At 41.4% G+C, this 20752-nt stretch overlaps 1 protein-coding gene across 2 annotated transcripts in view; it reads right to left on the reverse strand.

Moving 5' to 3' along the window:
- Positions 1-20752, reverse strand: part of VWC2 (von Willebrand factor C domain containing 2) — a 62140-nt gene that overhangs the window by 35812 nt on the left and 5576 nt on the right. For both annotated transcript variants that reach the window (XM_054816474.1, XM_054816475.1), the window contains exon 3: positions 17298-17427. In XM_054816474.1, coding sequence (XP_054672449.1) covers positions 17298-17427 — 130 coding nt within the window. The remainder of the gene's footprint in view (positions 1-17297; positions 17428-20752) is intronic.

A 20752-nucleotide genomic window follows, 5' to 3' on the forward strand; every position in this document is an offset into this window, starting at 1 on the left:
ATAGCTACAGACCTATTTCAATCCCATCAGCAGTCTCAAAGCTCATAGAGAAACTACATAGACTGCACACCTGTTTCTGGTTAAACAAAGAAAATTGGATTTTTATCAGTTTGACTGTCACCTTTTACATAGCACTGTTTTGTCAAGAGCCACTAATGAAAGAGCTTAGCAGCAGATAAAGGATATAGAGCTTTGACTGAATTCACAGATTTATCTAAAACATTTTCCAGCAACAATTATATTACATTCTTTTCATAGCTGAAATAGGATTACAAAGCATGGATAGGGATGTCTTAAAATATATACCTATATTATTGCATATGACTGAGCAGCTTCATTAATAATGATGTCTCTGAGGATTTCGGGTTTGCACACAGTCTTGGTGAAAGTTTAAATATACTGGCTGTCTGTAATCCATATTAATTTTGACTGACATTTTGAATGGATGTCCTAAGAAAGAATGGAGAGTTTTAGCACTTTGTACACTAATATATAACCCAAGAGTTAACATGTTCATTTCCTTTTTTGTCCATGTCTTGTGTGTGCATGATCATGGATATGGTACTTGCTCCACCAGCGTTCTTCTCCAACACTACCTCTGCGTATTACAGAGTGTGGCTGAACTGCGTTGGAGATGGTTGGGCTGGCTACATACTGTGCTCGTGGAGGTCTGTATACGGACTTAAAATAGACAATGCTAGCTGTATGATGCTGCAGCTTGAAGACCTGGTGGTCTTTCTGAAAAGTCCACCTAACATTTCAGTGGTACCAGAAGAATGAAAGAAACTTCTGAAAAATCGAAAAGAAGTTCTGAATCAACACATAGCTTTTAACTGTCCTCTGAGACCATTAAAAGAATGAGTCAAAAAAACCAGGATGCAAACGAGAGTCCCAATAGCAGAGCAGTAGAAGCAGCTCTCCCCATAAAGCTGGAGATGCAAACTCAAGTCCTTTCCCAGAGCCACATCTAAGGCTACCCTGGGCAATGCAGCTGCCAGCAGATACCTTTCTGTTCAGCTGAGGAGTCAGAGCTGAATAAACAACGTGCTAAGCACATCATTTCTTTGTGCACATGAACTGCAGGAAACTTGAATGCCTCAAGCGCACTAACCAGATGGGATAATTAGGCTCAGACAGATCACTGACCTTCCTAACAAAAATACCCCAGAAATGGAGGTTGACTGAGTAAAACTGTGTCATGTTATCAAACTCCCAAACAATCCATGGAAACCCATCTATACTGACTCATCCGGCAGCTTGGTATTCCTGTGGGTGTATCTCATGAGGGCTGAACTCATTGCGTTTTAGGTATTCTTAAGTATTTCTTGAATTTTCTTTATGGAAAACAGGCACTGAGAGTTCACTGCTGGGAACTACTCAGCTGTCTTTCTATGAAAATGATGAAAGCATATATATATGCATTTATGCTAAGCTATTCTCTCTTTAATTATCACTGAGGCTGGTTTGTCACACTAAAACAATTTTGGGGAAGTCAAGGCTTTGATACAGCACAAAATGCAAATGCCATCTCACCTTCCATAAATGGGAGGCATGACACCCATTTAAATAACACTATTTTGTCTGTAATTATAAAGGTAAATATAATCAAATAATCTTATGTTTGAAAATAAGTTCATTATTTTAGAGTTACAAAGGCCACATGAGACACCACGCTGTCCCCGAAATCAGGGAGGTTTCCTTCCTTTCCCCATCATATCTGTTTTTCCTTCCTCGATGTGTACCACAATGTTCAAACCCATGTTGATGAATAATCACATTCACACGAGGCTACTCTGTTATTTTCCAGGCATTGTCATGTCACATAATTCTTTTCCATGCCAATATGCCCTAAACTAGAAAGGATTAGACACAGTGCCAATTATTGGTAAGCGCAATCTGCTACGAACAACACACACACCACAACCCCAAAGACAAGCAACTCTGGAAGTTCACAGGCAGAAGGTAACACCAACTCCACAAGAGTCCCATCACTCCCATGGAGATTAGGGCTGGCTCAGTGAGCCACAGCGACTGGCAGCATTTTTTTCTTGTATCCCCGTGGCCTGGCATTCTCAGGCAGCCAAAAAATTTAGTTGATCCAGAAGCTTTCTATGAGCACAGCCTACAAACACATTACATACCCCAATACAGACATGCAGCTCCACTTGGCCATGCACTGGATGCTCTTGCCTGAATGGATCCATCTCGCAGTTTGAGACTTACATCTATATACATTGCTCTCACAAGGAAAAACTAGGCATCAAAAGCTAGTCTTTATTTTAACAAAATACATGTATTCCAAAAATCAAAATAACTAAATACTCAAATTCAACTTGCAGCAAGGTCTGGCTTTTACATGCAGTTCCTTCTTGGCTGGGACATTCAAAGGGGATTGAAGGGAGCTACGTCAAAGTTAGAGGCAGGGCTTTGGTGAGGAAGTTTTATGTCTCCAACTCCACGCAAGATGCACTCACACATGTGGACACTACCTCCTATCTATCCAGCCACCAGTGTGCAGAAAACAATGAATCACATCTAACTTCTGCTCCCAACCCCCAGCTGAAAATTATTTTAACAGCTATTTAATTGGAACGCTGCTAATGAACTAACCCACAATTTTAAAAAGGAACACAGATATCTCCTTATAAAGCAGGCAAGTAAGCAGATAGGGGAAAACGAAAGATAATAGATTAAATCAAATCATCTTGTCATTTATCTGGAGGTAAATCAGCAGTCACTCCATCAAAACAAAAGAGGTTACAAGAATGTATGAAATGACTCAAGCCAACTATTTAAGCTCAGTATTTTACTCATTTCATGCAAGTCCCAACTGTGTCACAACCACCCACAGCCTGAATTTAGACAATCCACTACACGGAAAGAGATTTGACCTTAAAATTAACACTGACCTCTAGTGACAATAGGTGGGAATGTACCTTTTTCTGGAGCTGCCCAGTTGGGAACGCATCTTCGGGCCACTCTAATTATGGAGCTTGCTCTTGTGTCTCTAATCCATAGCCACCCCCACTGCAAAGAGCATGCAGCCAACTCCTGTCTATTAGTTACAGTCATGGGTGAATTATGGGTGATACACTATGGTCTGTAGAAATTTTATGATTAAATCCAAACCTGTTTTCACTTATTAAAAAAAGGAAAAGGCAACAAAAAGGAAATACACACACTAGATTTCGAGCCTCGTAACTGTAACAAATGTATTACAGCATAACCACAACTAATGACATGACAACTGCCCGCATCTTCAGGCAGTCAACCAAAATGTCATCTTTCACCTCAGGGACTGTAATATCAAGGCAAGCTCTTCTCCTCTAATGCTCTGTAGCAAAAGTAGCCTTGCAGCTCTTGGTACAGTAGTCCTACATCTTTCTCTGCAAAATGAGGATGCTATGGTCTGGGCGCCCACAAGAGCAGGTATTTCACCCATGCATCCATTTCAATATAGTACAGATGGAATGATGAGCATGTTACAGCAAGTTGCCAACCACCTTGTCTCAAGAAAGTGGTGAGAAAGCTACAGCTGCTACTCCAGTACACAGCCCACCTGTCTTTGCATGTAGAATCACAGAATAGTTTGGGTTGGAAGGGACCTTTAAAGGTCATCTAGTCCAACCCCCCTGCAAAAAGCAGGGACACCTTCAACTAGATCACGTTGCTCAGAGCCCCATCCAACCTGACCTTGAGCACTTCCAATGATGGCGCTTCCGCAACTTCTCTGGGCAACCTGTTCCAGTGTTTCACCACCCTCACTGTAAAAAAATGTCTTCCTTATATCTAGTTTAAATCTACCCTTTTTTAGTTTAAAACCATTACCCCTTGTCCTATCACTACAGGTCCCACTAAAAAGTTTGTCCCCAGTCTCTGGGAGGTGAAGTAAGAGGGTGATGGCCATGGCCTACTGCAGGGAAGTGTTTTGAGAGAGAGTTTCAAAAGTGGGAAGTGCTTTCACTAGGCATGGTATCTAACAGCCCCTGTAGCATATGTATATATACATATGTGTATACACCCCCACACACATAAAGAACATGCTTAGTCAGGAGGGTAGAAATCTGCCAGCAGGACCTCAAAGGGTCAGAACCAGCTTTGGAGCTCATCCCAGCCTGGGGTAAATACGAGTGGATTTTATGTCATCTGAATCTATAAAGTTCCCTTTTGCATTGTCCAGATGATGTAATCCGTGTATTTCATTTACACTAATATGACAGGGGAGATTTTCATTTTCTGTCAACTATCCATCCCAAATATTTGTCTCTGAGCCCAGAAGACTTCTCCTGCTCTCCCCAAAACTTGCTTCAAGGACTGTAAAGGTTTCCAGACTACTCCTCCACTTAGCTGATACCACAGGGATTTTCACGGAAGCATCTTCTGGTGCACAGCCGTGTCGCCAGGTGACTGCACAGACAGCAGCACAGCCAGGGGGAGAGCACGAGGGCCCTGAGGGAGCACGAACCACAACAGAGCTCAGAGCCAAAGCCAGATCAGTCACACCTAGGCACAAATACAAACCCATGTATTTCAAGATAATTAATTGACTTGACTCTCCAGTCATTTTAACTGGAAAGAATCAGCTGTCAGAATAAACTTAACTAAGACGACTGAAGATTAAAGACTTGACTGATGTGAAATTAAGAAGTCCTCTCATACTGACAAATAAATCACTTGCTCGTAATGAAAACTGCGCAATGGATAAAACTTCTCTGCTGAATGAGCTGCCAGCAAGAAAAATCAAGGACGTGGTTATTCTTCAGCACCACAGGCATATAAATGGTGCACTCGACAAACGCCTGCTTGCCAGCAAGCCAGGCAGCCTTTGGCAGCACACCTGGACCTCGCTTTCCCCAACGCTTGGACCTGATGATTCTCTTCCATGTTTTAGCACTAACCTAATTACAGCAAAACATGACAGCCACAGGAGAAGGAAAACATACCTTATTTAAACAGACTGAAATCAAAACCCAACCTGCAGATTTAATGGTTAGGCTACAAACTAGGAAATGAGACCCCCTCATGTATTCCAGCTGTATGTATGAGCGCTTAGGGATGTACATGTATAATTAGATTTAAATATCTGTGGAAAAAGAGAGGTATATACACTAAATAATGGATGCAGAATTGCCTCTAAGTTGTCATTATCACTACCTGGCTTGGACCTCAGCATCAGTATGAACTGGTCTTAAAAACAATCATTTGCTCAAGTTAGCAGCTGCCAAACCTCCTCTGATCTGTTCATTAGCAATACATCAGGTTAGCAAGCTGCCATGGCAGAAAAATAATTAGCTTTCCATTGTGGGGTGGCACATTCTCTATCGCATTGACATAACAAATAACTCCATAAACTGCTATAATTTATTTGCTTCTGAGCCTTTTTTTTTCTTAATTAGCCCTTCAGTAGATTGTATTAACTGCACATGAACTATAACTACAGAGAGTCCTTTGACCAATATCAGAAGCCTTAGACAGTATGAATAGCTATTACACAAGCAATTTATGGGTGACCTACCTTTAGGTCATTTAAATAAAGCTTGATAGAATAGCTGAAAGCAGATCATGTCAAAAGGCATCCTCATTAGGTCTCTCCTCCATCATCTGAACGTACTGAATAACATGCTATTGTGTCCCAGCACATAACACAATGATTGTGCAATCGTTGTGTGGGAAAAGGATTGCTGCTGTTTTAAAGATCTCTTAATTATTAGGTCTGTCTTCTTGCCTTAACAAGAAGGTACACGTACTTCCAGGATGGGTTTGGCTGGGCTGAAGTCAAGATAGCCTAACTATTTTTCTGCAAAGTGCTTTAAAAAGAGGCAGTTCAAAAAGGAAATTCTAAGATGTGGACAGTAGGAAACAATAATGTTCCATTTCTGCTTATGAAAATGAACTCCTATAAGCAGGTTTCTAATATGCTCTCCAGTATGTTACCCCAAGCAGTTTCACTGTGGCTAGGTTAAGGTATTTTAGTCCTTCTGTCAAAGATATGATCACTATTTTAATCCTAGGAAACTTTGTGTCAGCACTATCTTCTGCAGTGTGTTCATGGGTTAATTATACGGTGCATTAAAGGCCTTATTAGGTACAATGCCTTTTGATTTTCTTGCTTCTCCCTTGACTTTGTATTGTGAGCACAGGGAAGATTTCATTGGTACTATTACGATTATTATTATATTATTTTCTTGGTACTATCACAGGGAAGATTACATTGGTACTCTCCCCCAGTACCACACTTTATCATGTGATTTTTAATTCATGTCCTATCACTACTAGAGACCTCGTCTACTCTCACAAGGGAATATTCAGCTTTCTTGCTGCTCTTTGTACTTCTGCAACCTTTTCTTGCTGAGTGCGCAGCAAACATGGAAGATTACACAAATCAGGTGGGAGGAACCAGTCTTTATATAACAGCATACTTCTAATAAATGCAAGCCTTTCTTAATGAAGCCTGACAGGTGTTTACATACAACATTCACATTGATATTTAACTAAAACCACTTGGCAGAAATCTTAACAAGAGGTCATCAAAATATCCAAGCAATTTCTTTCACTACCTGACACACGGTTTTGATGAATTTCATTTACCATTGTGCTGTCTTGTTACCTGGCTTCATAAGATATCATTAGCAGTCACTACTCCTTCTTTCTCTTTTGTCTTTAATAGAAGACACTAACTGCATATCTCAAAATTGCCCAGCTTAACCAGTGATTTCCCTTTTGAAATCAAAATGTTTGAGAGGGCTTGAGATCATACTATCAGAAAGAAATAGGAACTATTTTAGAGCATAAGAGTAATACCTTTACTTTATTCTGGGAAAAGCAATTAACACCACACTCTTGCGGAGCTACCTTTGAGGAAGGAGATACCACTGCGAGCAAGTATTTCGAACACAAGAGGCCCAAAAGCAATTGCTTGGATATAGATCTTTATTCAGTACTATTCACCAAATAGTATTTTGAGTCCTGTTACAACGCACTGTTTGTTCTTTTCTTCTTGCCAGTGCTCTATCTGATCAATTCCATTGGAAAAGAAAAAAAAAAAAAATTCTATCGCATGTTGGGTGAGCATGCAGTGAAGATACATTTATCTTTTCCACGGGTGATAAACGGTGTGTGACTTGCTGCTTGCAAGCACTTCAAAGAAAGGTGGTCAGTAACCAGCATGCAATAGCAATGTGTTGCAATGCAAGAAGAAATGATGCAGGAGAAAAACACTCATCATCTACAAGACTGTAAGGGAAGTTGGATTTATGTGTGCAACTTTTTAATAGGCCCCCCCACCCAAGGGCCACCAGCATAGAAACAAGCAAACAGAGCTGAAGACTCAGCAAAAGAACAGGGCTGATGTTTTTCAGTAGGAAGTCACTCCTCTAATGAAAATTTAACTAGCACCAGTGCTGGCAACCAAAAAAAAAAACCCCAAACCCAACCAAACCCACACATTAGAGGATTTTTGTAAATGAAAATAGCAATCAAATTTTTTGGTTGCCTATCAGCTTTGGAATGCTAATCATTATGGTAATGGTGCTGGTGAAGGTAAGGAATTACTTAAAAACTATTCTTTTTTTTTTTTTTAATCACTGCTGTACAGCTTAACATGCTCAAGGAAGCAAAACTGCATGGATAATTACCCCCATGGAAGCAATCCAAAGGTTCACGAAGTAAAAGCTGCTTCCAACTTAAAGATCAAGGTTTTAAATTAGGAAAGCACTTGAATCTCCAGCTGATAAAGATGTTTGACCTGCTGGGCAAAGGTAATCGTCAGGGACTTAATTCAGGACTCTCACAGCACACAGCGTAGGGGAGTTCCCCAGTGCAGTAGTTTGAAACAGGAAGACGCTATTTAGAGCAACAAGAAAAACGAGCACTGCAATTTTACAAATATTAATAAAAAATACCATAGGCTTTTAGCCTCTCCCCTGAGAACCCATTGCTCCTCTTCCTTCAGAACCCTTTCCCAAACACAGGCAGAGGCTTACAAGTCAGCCCCTGGTCAAACTCATGCCAGGAAAGGAAACAGGTTTTCCTGTTCTTCATCAGATCTGTACTTCATTTACAAATACAGTTCAAACAGGACAGGAAGAAAACTTCTAAGATTGCTGTCATGCTCATGTAAGACCTAAGACATGTCCTGCAGAATGAGGAGTTACAAGGAGTTAAGGCAGACCTCGCGTTAGCAATCCTGCACTGTGTGGAAAGGCAATCGAGGTTGCAAAGCACAAACCATAGAAAAGCAAAGTGTTAAGAAATGAAGTTTAATGAAATGAGCCAATTCCCTGCTTCCATCAATCAGTAAGTCGCCTGGATCAATTCACATCTTCCTTAATGCCTAAACCTTAACTTCCTGTGAAAAATAAGCAGAGAAAATTACACTGCACTTAGAAGTAAAAGGAGATTTTGAATATATCATTTATCATCAGAGGGATGCACTGCCAATACACTAACATACCACAACACTTAAATATAAGCCTCCACCTCCCCTCAAAGCCAAGTAAACTCTTGGATGCCTCATTTAACATAATGAAATAGCAATGAAAAAACCCAAAAGAATATAAAGCAGAACATACAAGGTGTATATCTTTCTTCATTGCTCCTTTTAATCACACTGCAAAATACGGATCAACCATGCAGTCCTATCACTGTATTGCTGTAGCACCTAGCTAGTACATAGTTTCTATTTACATCCAGGATTATCTGCAAAGAATACGACTGAGAGCTCACGCAGACAGTGACAGTGGCTCAGCTAGCACTGGGTAATGCATTAACCTATGGTAACTCAATATGGAGCAAGACAGGGTTTCAGAATCTAAGAGCTCATAATTTAATCAAATAGTATAGTATTCTACTGATAAGGAATATTATTCCAAGGATATAGCATACAGTGAGATGCAAACAAGTATTGAAGACCTCAGAATCATACACGCTCCCCAATTCTTTGCCACAATTTCAATTAGTGACGTATACAAAATGAAAAGAGACATACAATAGCAGAATGGGGAGCAAAATTAACACTGGAAATACTTTTTCTACTGAACAGCATAAAGAACAAGACTGGATGTAGGAAAAACTTCAACTCCCTTAATGTAGTTTTCTGAACTTTCTTTTAACAGCAAAGAACAAACGCTGGGGGCAGCGTGTGGAGGAAGAAGGGGGCACAATGTGAGCTCCAGGATTTTATATTTTTTAACATCTTACCTATCTCCATACGTGTGTGTAAATAAAACTGCAATATAAACTCAGAAAATTCTTATATGAAGAACTTAAAAACCAAAACAAATAAACAAAACCCCAAAGCAACTGATGACTTCATTTTGAAAAGCACGGGTTAGCTGTTTCGCTAGAAAACAAGCAAATCACCCAACGCATCTCTATGTAAAAGAGAAGCTGTCAGGGAAGACAAATCAAGCAACAGCACACTGTTTAATCCAAGACCCTGGTGCATATTAGCACGAAGGCACTTTCCTGTCTGAACCAGAACCAGCACCCAGGACTACACAGGATGGCAGATACATGAAACTGCCGTGGTGAGCAGCATAAGGTACATCAGACCTCTTTTTTTTTTTTTTTTTAAATACATGAAAGTTGCTAGAAAAGTTATTCTTCTCCCCCCATCCATGTCAAACATTTCAGTGTTTCTTTTTTTTCCTATCAGCACAGAGAGCATTTTCATCTTTCTGCTCCTGGAACTGAAGCAAAACCTCTTTTAAGCACCCAGGAGCTGTGACACCCTGAAGTTCTCACTCCACCATGAAGACCTGGCAGCTTCCCACACTCACCTGGGACCGTCACCGCTAAACAACTGTTTGGGGCACATCATCACTGACTTTTGCTTCAACCCACAGTAAAGTGACACCCCCTCCAAGCAGCTGCCATGAAAGTGACTGATAAAGCAGAATTTAGCCCTGATATATGAGTTAAGCCTGCAGTATAAGGTAAGAGGAGAAAAACTGACTCCTGAAGAAACACTTCTCAAGCTCACTCTAGCAGCCTGTAATGAGAAAATACCACAAAGTGAGTTCTGGAAAGCTTATAGGATACACTGCTTTTATATTTTAATAGGCTTTTCTACATCCTCCTACTTAAGTGTAAAGTACTACTTTAAATACCGAACACTAGCATAACTTCTTACTGTCCTCGTGTGTCTGAGCAAAGTGACAGGATGCTATACACTCAGGGACACTTACTGCTGCCTTTTGACAGCAGAACTCCCAACTGAAAGCATTCTGGCTTTGTGGTGAAAAAAAAAAAAAAATATATATATATACACACACACAATATGTATATACAGAAAATACATATACACTATACATGCACACACATGTATGTGAGTTGGAAACGACAAGCCCTACGGGGTTTGCTCAGCCCAGTTTGCACTGGTGATCCATGCACATTTGAGCAGGTTCTGATCTACATGGAAAAAATGGCACAAGGAGAAAATTCTGTGATTTCTGCACAGGAAGCACACGTAGCTTGTGTAGCCACCAACTTCCCCAGAGTAGAGAGAGAAAATGAGAGAAGTGAGCAGAGAGATGAAATGGGGTTAAAGGAATTCCTTGAATTAAGATGACACAGACTGAACTTCCTCTCAACTTCATCAACAGCAGAAACCAACAACAAAAACTACTGCATCTAGTTTACTGACTTCACCTACCAGATTTGGAAGGCGCTTTAAATGCCCAATGCAGCCAAAAAGAAGCAAGTCCGACATTTCTTTGTTTTCAATAAACAGCTGCCAAAATATCTGCTACTGTTTTTTCAACCTACCTGCATATTCACTAGGCAATTTTAATCACATACAGCTGTTCATGCAACTTTAATGGTGTTTTCCCCCCTGAAACATTAATTCCCCCTGAAACATTAATACTTCCTGGTTAACAGTCCCATATTCTAAATTCCTTTGTGAAATACAGCCTGTTAAAGTGGGAAGTTTGTGCAGAAGTTTTTGCTAAGAGACTCATGGAACAAATGCTACCCTGCACACACAGGCATTCATACGCATGCCTGAACTAAACACATCAGAAGGGAACAAATCACATCATTGGTGCATGCAGTATGGGTGGAACTGGGATTAGTTTAAATTATTTCTTGTTCATTAGGTTATTATTTTTTAATGTAAATTCCTTTTTTTATAAATCAAATACTGTTTCAATCTTATAAACTAGACTTTACAATCATTTTATGATTCCTATGTTTTACATCTAGAAGAGACCACCACAACCACCTGATGTGATCCCTTCCTTAGTGCAGATTGAAGAACCACTCTCAGGCTTAAAAACTTCTGGGTCTGCTTTGCTATATATAAATTAGCTGCCAAAACATGACTGAAAAAGGTATTTAAAATGAAAATAGGAAGAGGAAGAGAGGACAATCAAAAGCACTGTTTATTTAAATTTCACAGCAACTAAATTCCTTATGTTTGCAATAGTCTTGCCTTGACCTCTACCTAGGACAGCATTATGATACCTTCTTCGCTGCTGAGATTGAGGCATATACAGTCAAAGGAATATCATATTTTATTTAAACACACTGCAGAAGGACGTTAAATTTTACAGGTCAGATTCTCCATGGTGCTTGAGCAAAGCTGGGGCTGCAGGGAAGAGCTCGCTGCCAAGGTGCAGCTGCCCTTTATCTGCCAAGAGTAAACATCCTCAGCTTTGTTATGGCCAGACAGGTCCCCCAGCCCAACAAACCCTCTCTCCATCTGATTTTAGAGGGATGACAACTCACAGGGGCTATGGTACTGCCTCGAGAAGCACCATTTTTTAATAGATTCAAGTCCCACAGTGAGACAAAGTCCCATTGTACTGTCCTGGTTTCAGCTGAGATGATAATTTTCTTCATAGTAGCTAGTATGGGGCTGTGTTTTGGATTTGTGCTGAGAACAGTGTTGATAATATAGAGATGTTTTCATTACATAGAGGTGGTTTTGTTATTGTTGAGCAGTGCTTACACAGAGCCCAGGCCTTTGCTGCTTCTCACACCACCCCACCAGCGGGATGGCTGGGCCTGCACAAAGAGTTGGGAGGGGACACAGCTGGGACAGCTGACCCCAACTGACCAAAGGGATATTCCATACCATATGACGTCACGATCAGTATATAAGGGGCTTGGGGAAGAGGAAGGAAGGAGGGTGGCGGCATTCGGAGTGATGGTGTTTGTCTTCCCAAGTCACCGTTACACATGATGGATCTCCGCTTTCCTGGAGATGGCTGAACACCTGCCTGCCCATGGGAAGTGGTGAGTGAATTCCTTGCTTTGCTCTGCTTGTGTGTGTGGTTTTTGCTTTGCCTATTAAACTGTTTTTGTCTCAACCACAAGTTCTCTCACTTTCACTCTTTTGATTCTCTCCCCTATCCTGCCGGGGTGGAGGGGGGTTGTGTGGGCCTTAGTTGCTGGCTGGGGTTAAAAAACGACAGTCCTGTATGGCACCCTAACATGGGGCACCAAAAGGACTGTCGTGGTTTAACCCAGCTGGCAGCTGAAACAACCACAAAGCTGTGTGCTCACTCCCCCCTCCCAGTGGGATACAGGAGTGAATTGAAAATGGAAAAGGAAAAAAAAACTTTGTGGGTTGAGATAAAGACAATTTAGTAAGACAAAACAAAAAACAAAAAAAAAGGAAAATAATAACATACAAAACAAGTGATGAACATCACAATTTCTCACCACCCGAAGTCAATGCTCAGCAAGACTCCAAGCTGCTCTGCCTCCTGGTCCACCGCTCAGTTATATACGGAACATGACGTTGTATGGTATGGAAAATCCTTCCGCCAGTTTGGGTCAGCTGTCCTGGCAGTGTCCCCTCCCAGCTGCTTGTGCACCCCCAGCCTTCTTGTTGGCAGGGCAGTATGAGAAGCTGAAAAGTCCCTGACTGCTTGGCAACAATTAACATCAGTGTGTTATCAGCATTATTCTTATCCTAAGTCCAAAACACAGCACTGTATCAGCTGCTAGAAAGAAAATTAACTCTATCCCTGCTGAAACCAGAACATGTATCAACAGTCGCAGAAGGGGACGGCAGCTCTGCCAGCCTTTAGCAGGTTTTTGCCCCCCTTGAGAGCTCCTTCACACAGATGGAGGTCCCCACCTGCCATTCAGAGACACTCTCAAGTCACCCCATGCCTAAACATTGTACTTGTACTAAAGGTACTAAAACAAGGTTCAGCGAGTCAACCTCACAGTACAGGTATACAAAACCATGACCACTTGCCCTCTCTGGCCACATCACGTTAGACCTGCACCATTTCAATCACATGATGCATATTCAACCATAACTATGAACCCAAATATGAAATGAGGTCCTGACTAATCCCACCTAAGGCACCCGGAGTGACTACATCCAGAGTAAAGTCTCCCTATTGCACAGCCAGTGAGAACAGATGAGACGTCTCCGGTGGGCGTTACAGCCCCGAGAACACGCACGACCCCCTGGGCATTAGCGCTTACATTTTTGACTGCGCAGCTACGAGCCTTCGCTGACAGAAGTTCAGCTCTCCCTGCTGCAGACACAAAAACAATGCTGATGCACAGACAGATAAATGCTAGGAAGGCACCAGGATCAGCTTCATCTTATTTGGGGCAATCTTTCAGCCATATAATGAAATAAAAATCTCTTGGGGACCTTAGAACAAAATGTTTTTTGGTCTAGCAACCATGCCTCCCCCCCCAGGCTCCATGTGGGCTGCAGGTTTAATCTCATCCTCCTGCAAAGACACCAGCAGGAGCAGGGCCACCCTTCGCTCCATCGACTGCTCCGCGGCTGCACGCTTCAGGCAAAGCGGCATTCAGCTCGGTACGCCTATTAGGGCTCTAATACTGGAAACAGAAGTGGAACAGACAACCAAGGTAATTTAATCTAGCAAGATAATTCACTTTCAGTATCACCCCCCATCCCCTCCCACTGCCCCAAATGAATCAGTGACAAGTGCCCAGCCTTTTCCTGATGGAAAGGGAATTGTATGCCTATTATCTCTACTTTTTATTCCATACAAACTCTAGAAATGTCTGTACCTGATTCTAAGTTTATTGATATTGCTGTGAACAGGGACGGCTTCCACAGAAGTAACTACATTGCTAGTACTGTAAAGCAGGATGGAAATCTGAGTTGGGCATTTGTTACTTAGTGCAGCTCTCTGAAGTCAGATTTAACTTTCTGGATCTTTTTTCTTGTTGTTGCTGGTGCTGTTGGTTACCGAAAGCATGAAGCTCACCATGTCAACCCACACAAGAAGAAAGCCTCTCCTCCATTCCCCTCTGTCCCCACCCTGCTTCCTCGCAGGGCATGTATGCAAGACAAACACAGAACAGCTCCCTTAGCTGTAGTGATTTGAGACATAAAAAGCAGGAAAATTCCCCTCACCCCAAGATTTTCTCAGTGAGGTGTCACCTTTTATCCCTTCTGTAGACTACTTTTCAGACCAGATACTTCTTTAAAGCACTCCCTGTCCCTGCCCACAAAGAAGAACATGACATCTTCAGCTATGGAAGTATCTAGGCTCCTTCTTGAAAGTCGGGATGTGATAAAGAAGATGATTAAATGCTACACATAAGACTGTTCTTTGCTCTGGAAGTTTTCCATTCACTACTTCTTACATTCAAAGTAAGTCTGTACCTGTACAAGCACCCAGTTGTGTAAGCCCGATGGGCAGTCACCTATCCATCCCTCATCTGAAGGGTTACCAGCATTTCTGTGGAATCAGGCTGGGGAAGTCAACTACACCCGCTCCTTCCCACGAGGGATAAGGCACAGTGTCTCACACCTGCCAAGAGACTGAATTCATTCACTTCTAATAACGGCAGGCTTTCACTAGATCTCCTCCATAATTCTTATTCAGCCTCCAGTCATGGATGTAGTTGCTTTGCTCTGACTCTGTTGGTTCACTGCCAGCAATCCACAGGACAGGCAAGTTGGGAAAGTCTTCTAAGTTATGAAGTGCCAGTAAAGGGATGAGTTGGATTTTGCGCATTTTTAACACATCAATGTTAGTAAATGTAGAGAACCCAAACTTCACCTCCCACCCCTTCTTGCTCTACCAAGGGCGGGATGCAGAGCGCGACAGCAGTCACCCCACTTAGAGGCTTTCCACGGCTTCACCTTTCCCACCACTCAGGTTATGCGGCTAGGCTCCCTGTGCATCACCCAAGCTCTTTTGGGTCACTAACACGATGTCGTTGATGTCACAGCTGCAACAATCAACCCTGAAGCACAACACGATGATTGTTTCCCCAACTCACGTCCACAGCGTGTTTGTTCCAGTAGGCTTGAAAATGAGGGGACGAGGCAGGCTAGGTTTTCCTGCTCAGTAGGTTTTTGCTCCAATCTAATTAAAAACATTCAGCAATTGACTGAAGTTCCTTGCAAACTGCATGTCCCACGATTTAAAATAAGCTCTGAAAGCAAACAGCCTATTTTTTTTTTAATGCACTCCCCAGATGGAGACGATTCCTCAGAAATTTCTTTGTGATACTGTACCGAAGCTGCTGAACCAGAAAAATCGAGCTTCTTCTGAACTATCTTGTTTTTGTTGTTATTGTTAATGGCTTTTTTCCTCATCTGAAAACTAACAAGGAAAGCCACTCTTGGTTCTCTGACATGCAGAGAAGTGACAGTACAGCTCACTGGAAACAGTCAGCTCTGGTCACCTTCGTCTGAAACTGGGTCAGGGATGCCAGCTTGTGGGTATACCCAAGGAATATGCAATTAATATCGGGGATTCAGACGCTGAGGAACAAGACCACCCTTTTCTTGCAGGCAGAACTCGAGTAATTCAGCTTCAGCACTCAGAGAGGGCAGGCTCCTCACAACTAAGGCACGTTTATGTATGACTTTTTTTAAACAGGCCCCATTTCTGGGGAACATGTGAGGGGATCTATGCAAACAGCCAAGCCAAGCCCCACACTGTCATACCACCTTAATTCAAAGGCAAGCCACTGCTGGGAAATGGCAACCGCATGCTTGTGGGAGAACGCGCACCAATGGAAAGTCGATCCAGCTCCAAACACCGTTAACACCGCTGCAGAAATTCAGTGGGAAAGATTACATAGACTTCACACATGATGCTTGTAACTCCATCCCTGACACTGAAAGTAGACCTTTTACCTGCCAAGAGTCACCCAACAGGGGAAGTGCTGCAGAGCGTGGTGCACACAAAAAGCCTGTGAGCATGTCAGTAGGCTCTTGCCACCAAACGAGTGCTAAAGGATCCTCTGGAGCAGCTAGCTATCATACCACCAGCTCCCAAATTCAGCCTTTTTCAGTAACTGTCCCTGAATGCCTCAAAAAATGCCTGTCCTCATCTCCATAAGCAGAGTGCCCTTAAGCTGTACAGCCGAGAACAAATTCCTTCAGGGTTGTAACAACCAATTAAGGGATGTGAAGCAATTACTTTTATACCCATACAAATGAAACTCCTCCAATGCAATTAACTATCCCTTATCATCAACTGTTGAATTTGTGGAAAGCATATGCTGTACACTCTCTCCTCCCCTAGCTTTTCCACAATTTTAATCAGTTTGTTTTAGCTAATGTAATGGAACCCACCTATTCTAGAGAAATAATATATGGCTGCAAATTATCTGAATATTTTTAAATGTCTTTTTTCATTTTAAATATAATTTCATTTGAGATTTTGCAGCTTTCATTTCTATTAATAAATTATCATTTCTTCTTTATAAGTGATGAGCTAGTGTGTCATGTAATTTTTTCCTCTAAATAGACCAAGACTTTGATCTAATGCAAGTTCTTGCTGGGAGTAGAGAGACTTTCTGTCTAATTTAGTTACGAAAAATATTCAATTAAACTTGGGATTTTAATTCATTTAGTTATGAAAATTAAATGAGCTCAATAAGGTACATTTGATTTGCCTTAGGAAAGGAAAAAAAAAAAGAAGAATCTTTGAAAGGGGAACAAATAAGAAGGGAGAACAAAAGTAACTTTTACAGCTCACGTTGAAAGGTGGGTAACATGAAGAGCCTGAGTTCTGTTTTGTGTGCCTATGTAAAACATAGCCACAATGAGATCATGCACAATCTATATTCAGAAGCCAGATGCATATCTGGTAGTAACACCCTAATTGTCTCCTGAGTAACAAAAATCCCTGCAGATCATAATCGAGTCCATCCAGTCAAAGGAAGAACTGGCTCCTCACCCTGGGAAAGCACCACCCACAGAAAGCTCTTCTCCATCTCCGTTTGGGGAAAACGGAAAATACTGGAATCATTTTTTCAGAAGCAAAACAGAGCAACGTGCATCTCTCCAACAGAAGCCCCCTTCTAGTTTTGCAGCTGCCACTTACCATTTTTGCAGATGGGACAGCACTGGTCAGGCTCATACACCGGATCCACGCACTCTGTCTGGGGACAAGCTGAGACAGTGCACAGCACTTCACCATTGGCTTCGCAGCGACACTTCTCACACGGAGAAACCTGAAACACAAACCCAGTCATCTTTTCACTCTTTCACTTAATGCCCTCCTAAAGGGTGCAATGCCTGCTTCCCATTTGCATTGTTATTTCCTTCACCTCTTTTTCCTCCCCCCTTTAAAAAAATACCTTTTTTTTTTTTTTGTGGCCTGAACAAAGCAGAGAGTGAAACTGTGCCTGAACAAAGCAGAGAGTGAAACTGTGCTCCTGCAAAATTACAGAACCACAGCAGAAAAAAACCCACAGGTTCTGCTCTGAACCCGTGCCCCAAATGGGAAAGTCAAAGGGATCTTAGACTTTTAACACAAATAAAGCAAAAATTTCCCTACCACATTTCTAATGAACTTCCAGCAAATTAAGTTCATAATTTAGATTAAACCTGTTTTAATTCTATTAGAGGTTCAAAAAGAAACTTAGCAAAAAATATTGTATTTAAAGAAGAAAAATTTTACTAAATTAAATGTGAAAATTCTTTTAATGGAAATCCTTACTGCAATTTTTCCAGCTTTGGAAGCTTTTTGGTAGCAGGAAGTTGCATTTTATTGAAAATTATAATTTTCAAAGAGAAGTCAAGGAAAAAACATCCTTTGAACTCAAGTATTTCCCACAGGTTAATTGTATTTGGACCATTCTTGTAATACTTGTCACTTTCTGAAAAGAAATTGCAGTTCAAAGAAAGGGGTGAAGCAAAATACAGGTCATTCTTTTTACCTGCTGAAATGTTAGTGGTTTTGAAGAACTCTACAGAATATCAGTACCATGAGATAATTACTTGAATGACCTACTTCAATGAAATTAATTCCAAACAAAACAGCATCAAGGCCCTACTTAGGAAAAAATGGACTTTCAAACGTCTGCATTTGCCACATGTAAAATTCCAGCTGTCCTCTTCAGTGCTCCTGACCAGGCGCTGCACATTGCATCGCTGATGTCCTCGTACCACACAAGGAGCTGGCGGTAGAGGGAAGCAAGGGTGCTAAAGAGCATTAAGTGGTATACTGCAAATCTCACAGCTGTACTCCAAAAACCACACTGGCATCCACGCTCAGAGTGCAGGATTAAAATGCAGTTGAATGTTATTACCAATGATCCTCTAAATCCACAATCTGTGCAGATTCCAGGTTTAGTTAAGGATAAGGTAATTTTTTTATAGACCCTTTTTAATTCCTGATTCCACTTGATGCCAAACAACCACCTGTTGCATTTATCCAATAAAACCTCAAATCTAAACCAAATTATTCTTTGTGAAGAATCCTCCCGACGTCTAACTTGCAGATCATCTGGTTTCTTATCCCTATTTCTTATGCAGCCCATCACATTTTTCCTCCAATCCATTCTCTGCTTGCTTGCCTCTTTCACATCCTTCTCACTTCCCAAGTTCAAACATGTCGATGCTTGCACAGCATCATCTCCAACTAAATGCTCATCCATGCTTTGCCACTTCTCTTCCCACCTGCCCGGGCTGTTATTTGCTTATGCCCTCACATATCTTTTCACGCCATCCACTCTGCTTAGAAAGACTAAATAGGGTCTCTTGCTGTGTTGCTTGCTGCTTTTATTACTCTTATTTATTTCAGGCTTCCTTTGCCAGCTACTCACTGCCAGTTTTCTCTTTGCTTTACACTCCACCCGTGACAACACCACACCATACATTTATAAAATGCTCCAGGGAGGCTGACGGCCCAGTACTGCAGATTTTTATTGCAGGCTTTGGGACAAAAACTTTGTCCTGTAATTGTTTATAAACTGCCATGTTGACTTGCAAGGCTGGAGCATCATCAGATGAAGATGTTTCTGATCCAGTACTCAAAGTCAAGAGGCACAGGTATTACAGGTAATCACTTGAACTGCATGTAAAATTTGAGTGTTGGCAAACCTGAGCTCTTATCTATCTGCAAATCAATAGTAAGAATCCTTCCCTCTGGAGTTATATCCAGAAACAATGCTTACTAAGTTATGCTTTTTGGGGAGGATTGATTTTTTTCCCCCAATTAATCTTACTTGACGAATGCTACTAGAACTCCATTCCAAGGATCAGGCTCAACAAGGCAAACCTATAGCTTTCAATTGGTTTCAACATTTTTTGCCATCACTTGAAAAAATGCAAATTTGCCAATGATCACAGTTCAACGAGACCAGTAACTACAACAACAGATATTCCCTCTCCCAGGATTCCACTTAGTAGCTGTGCCAGCCAATATTAGAAGTGATGTAAAAACTAGAGTATCTGATGACAATCAGGAAACAAGACAGCACACAGATGTTATTCCTAAAATCTCTCATCTGTAAAATTTAAACATATTCTAATTAAGTAGGTTGTTTACTAGAATTCAAAATTTGACAGAAGCCTAAAATTCCCAGAACAAGAAGCCATTTAATGAAGCATTGAAAATACCACTGAATGAGAAACAAAACTGATCTAATCTTTATCTAATAATGATGATTCAGAATAATGCATTTCCATCTTATACAGCACATACACTTGAAGACTACATCTTTCATGAATAGAGTACACTGTTAATGTGATACTGCAGTCACAAATACTCTTCCCGTGTAACAGATCATGGGATTCCATGGGAATGACTACAGAACACCTTTAAGAAGTACTGTCATCTGTACAACCCGTCAATATGAGTAATGGTAGCAGGGTTAAGGAAGGTCTCCATGTGCTTATTTCTACAAAGCTCTTTTCAGGCATGTAAGTGAACCACAGTGGCTGCTAAAATGGTATTAATGTCAATCTTTATCTGTTCATCTTTGGACTAAACAGTAGTGTATTGCTTTTTATCTATCATCAGGATGTAGCAGGAACTGTAGAAAACCTCCACTTCTTTCCGCATCTTAATGGCAGCTTAGTACTTGGAGACATAAGCATCACCAGAGAGAGAGAGAATAAGAGTGTGTATAAATAACAACAGCTAAATAGATCAGAATGAAAAGACACATTTGGTCCTTCATTTCCTTTCCTCTGCTCCTGCAATGTAAGCTCATTCCCTGCAGCGCAGTTCCTAGTGGCAGCCAACGCAACGAGCATCCCACTTGTTCATCTGGGAAACGACCAGCCCAGCAGCACTCACGCTTAGCACATCTGACATGACATAACCAGGCTGGACTGGAAAGAATACGAACTATCAATGTGTCTCTGAAGACTAATGATACCACATCTCTGTGGTCTACAGATGAAGCTATTAACTCTACAGCAGCAGTAGTTCTGCCTATGCAAAAACTGTGGGAAGACAACGAGAGGCACAGAAGTCTTAAGTATTCACCAGGCAACCATACAACCTGTAGAAAATAGAGTACAGATGGCAAAATAACTTCTTTAGAA

This window comes from Grus americana, chromosome 2, assembly GCF_028858705.1.
Source record: "Grus americana isolate bGruAme1 chromosome 2, bGruAme1.mat, whole genome shotgun sequence".
In the NCBI taxonomy this organism is placed as follows: Eukaryota; Metazoa; Chordata; class Aves; order Gruiformes; family Gruidae; genus Grus; species Grus americana.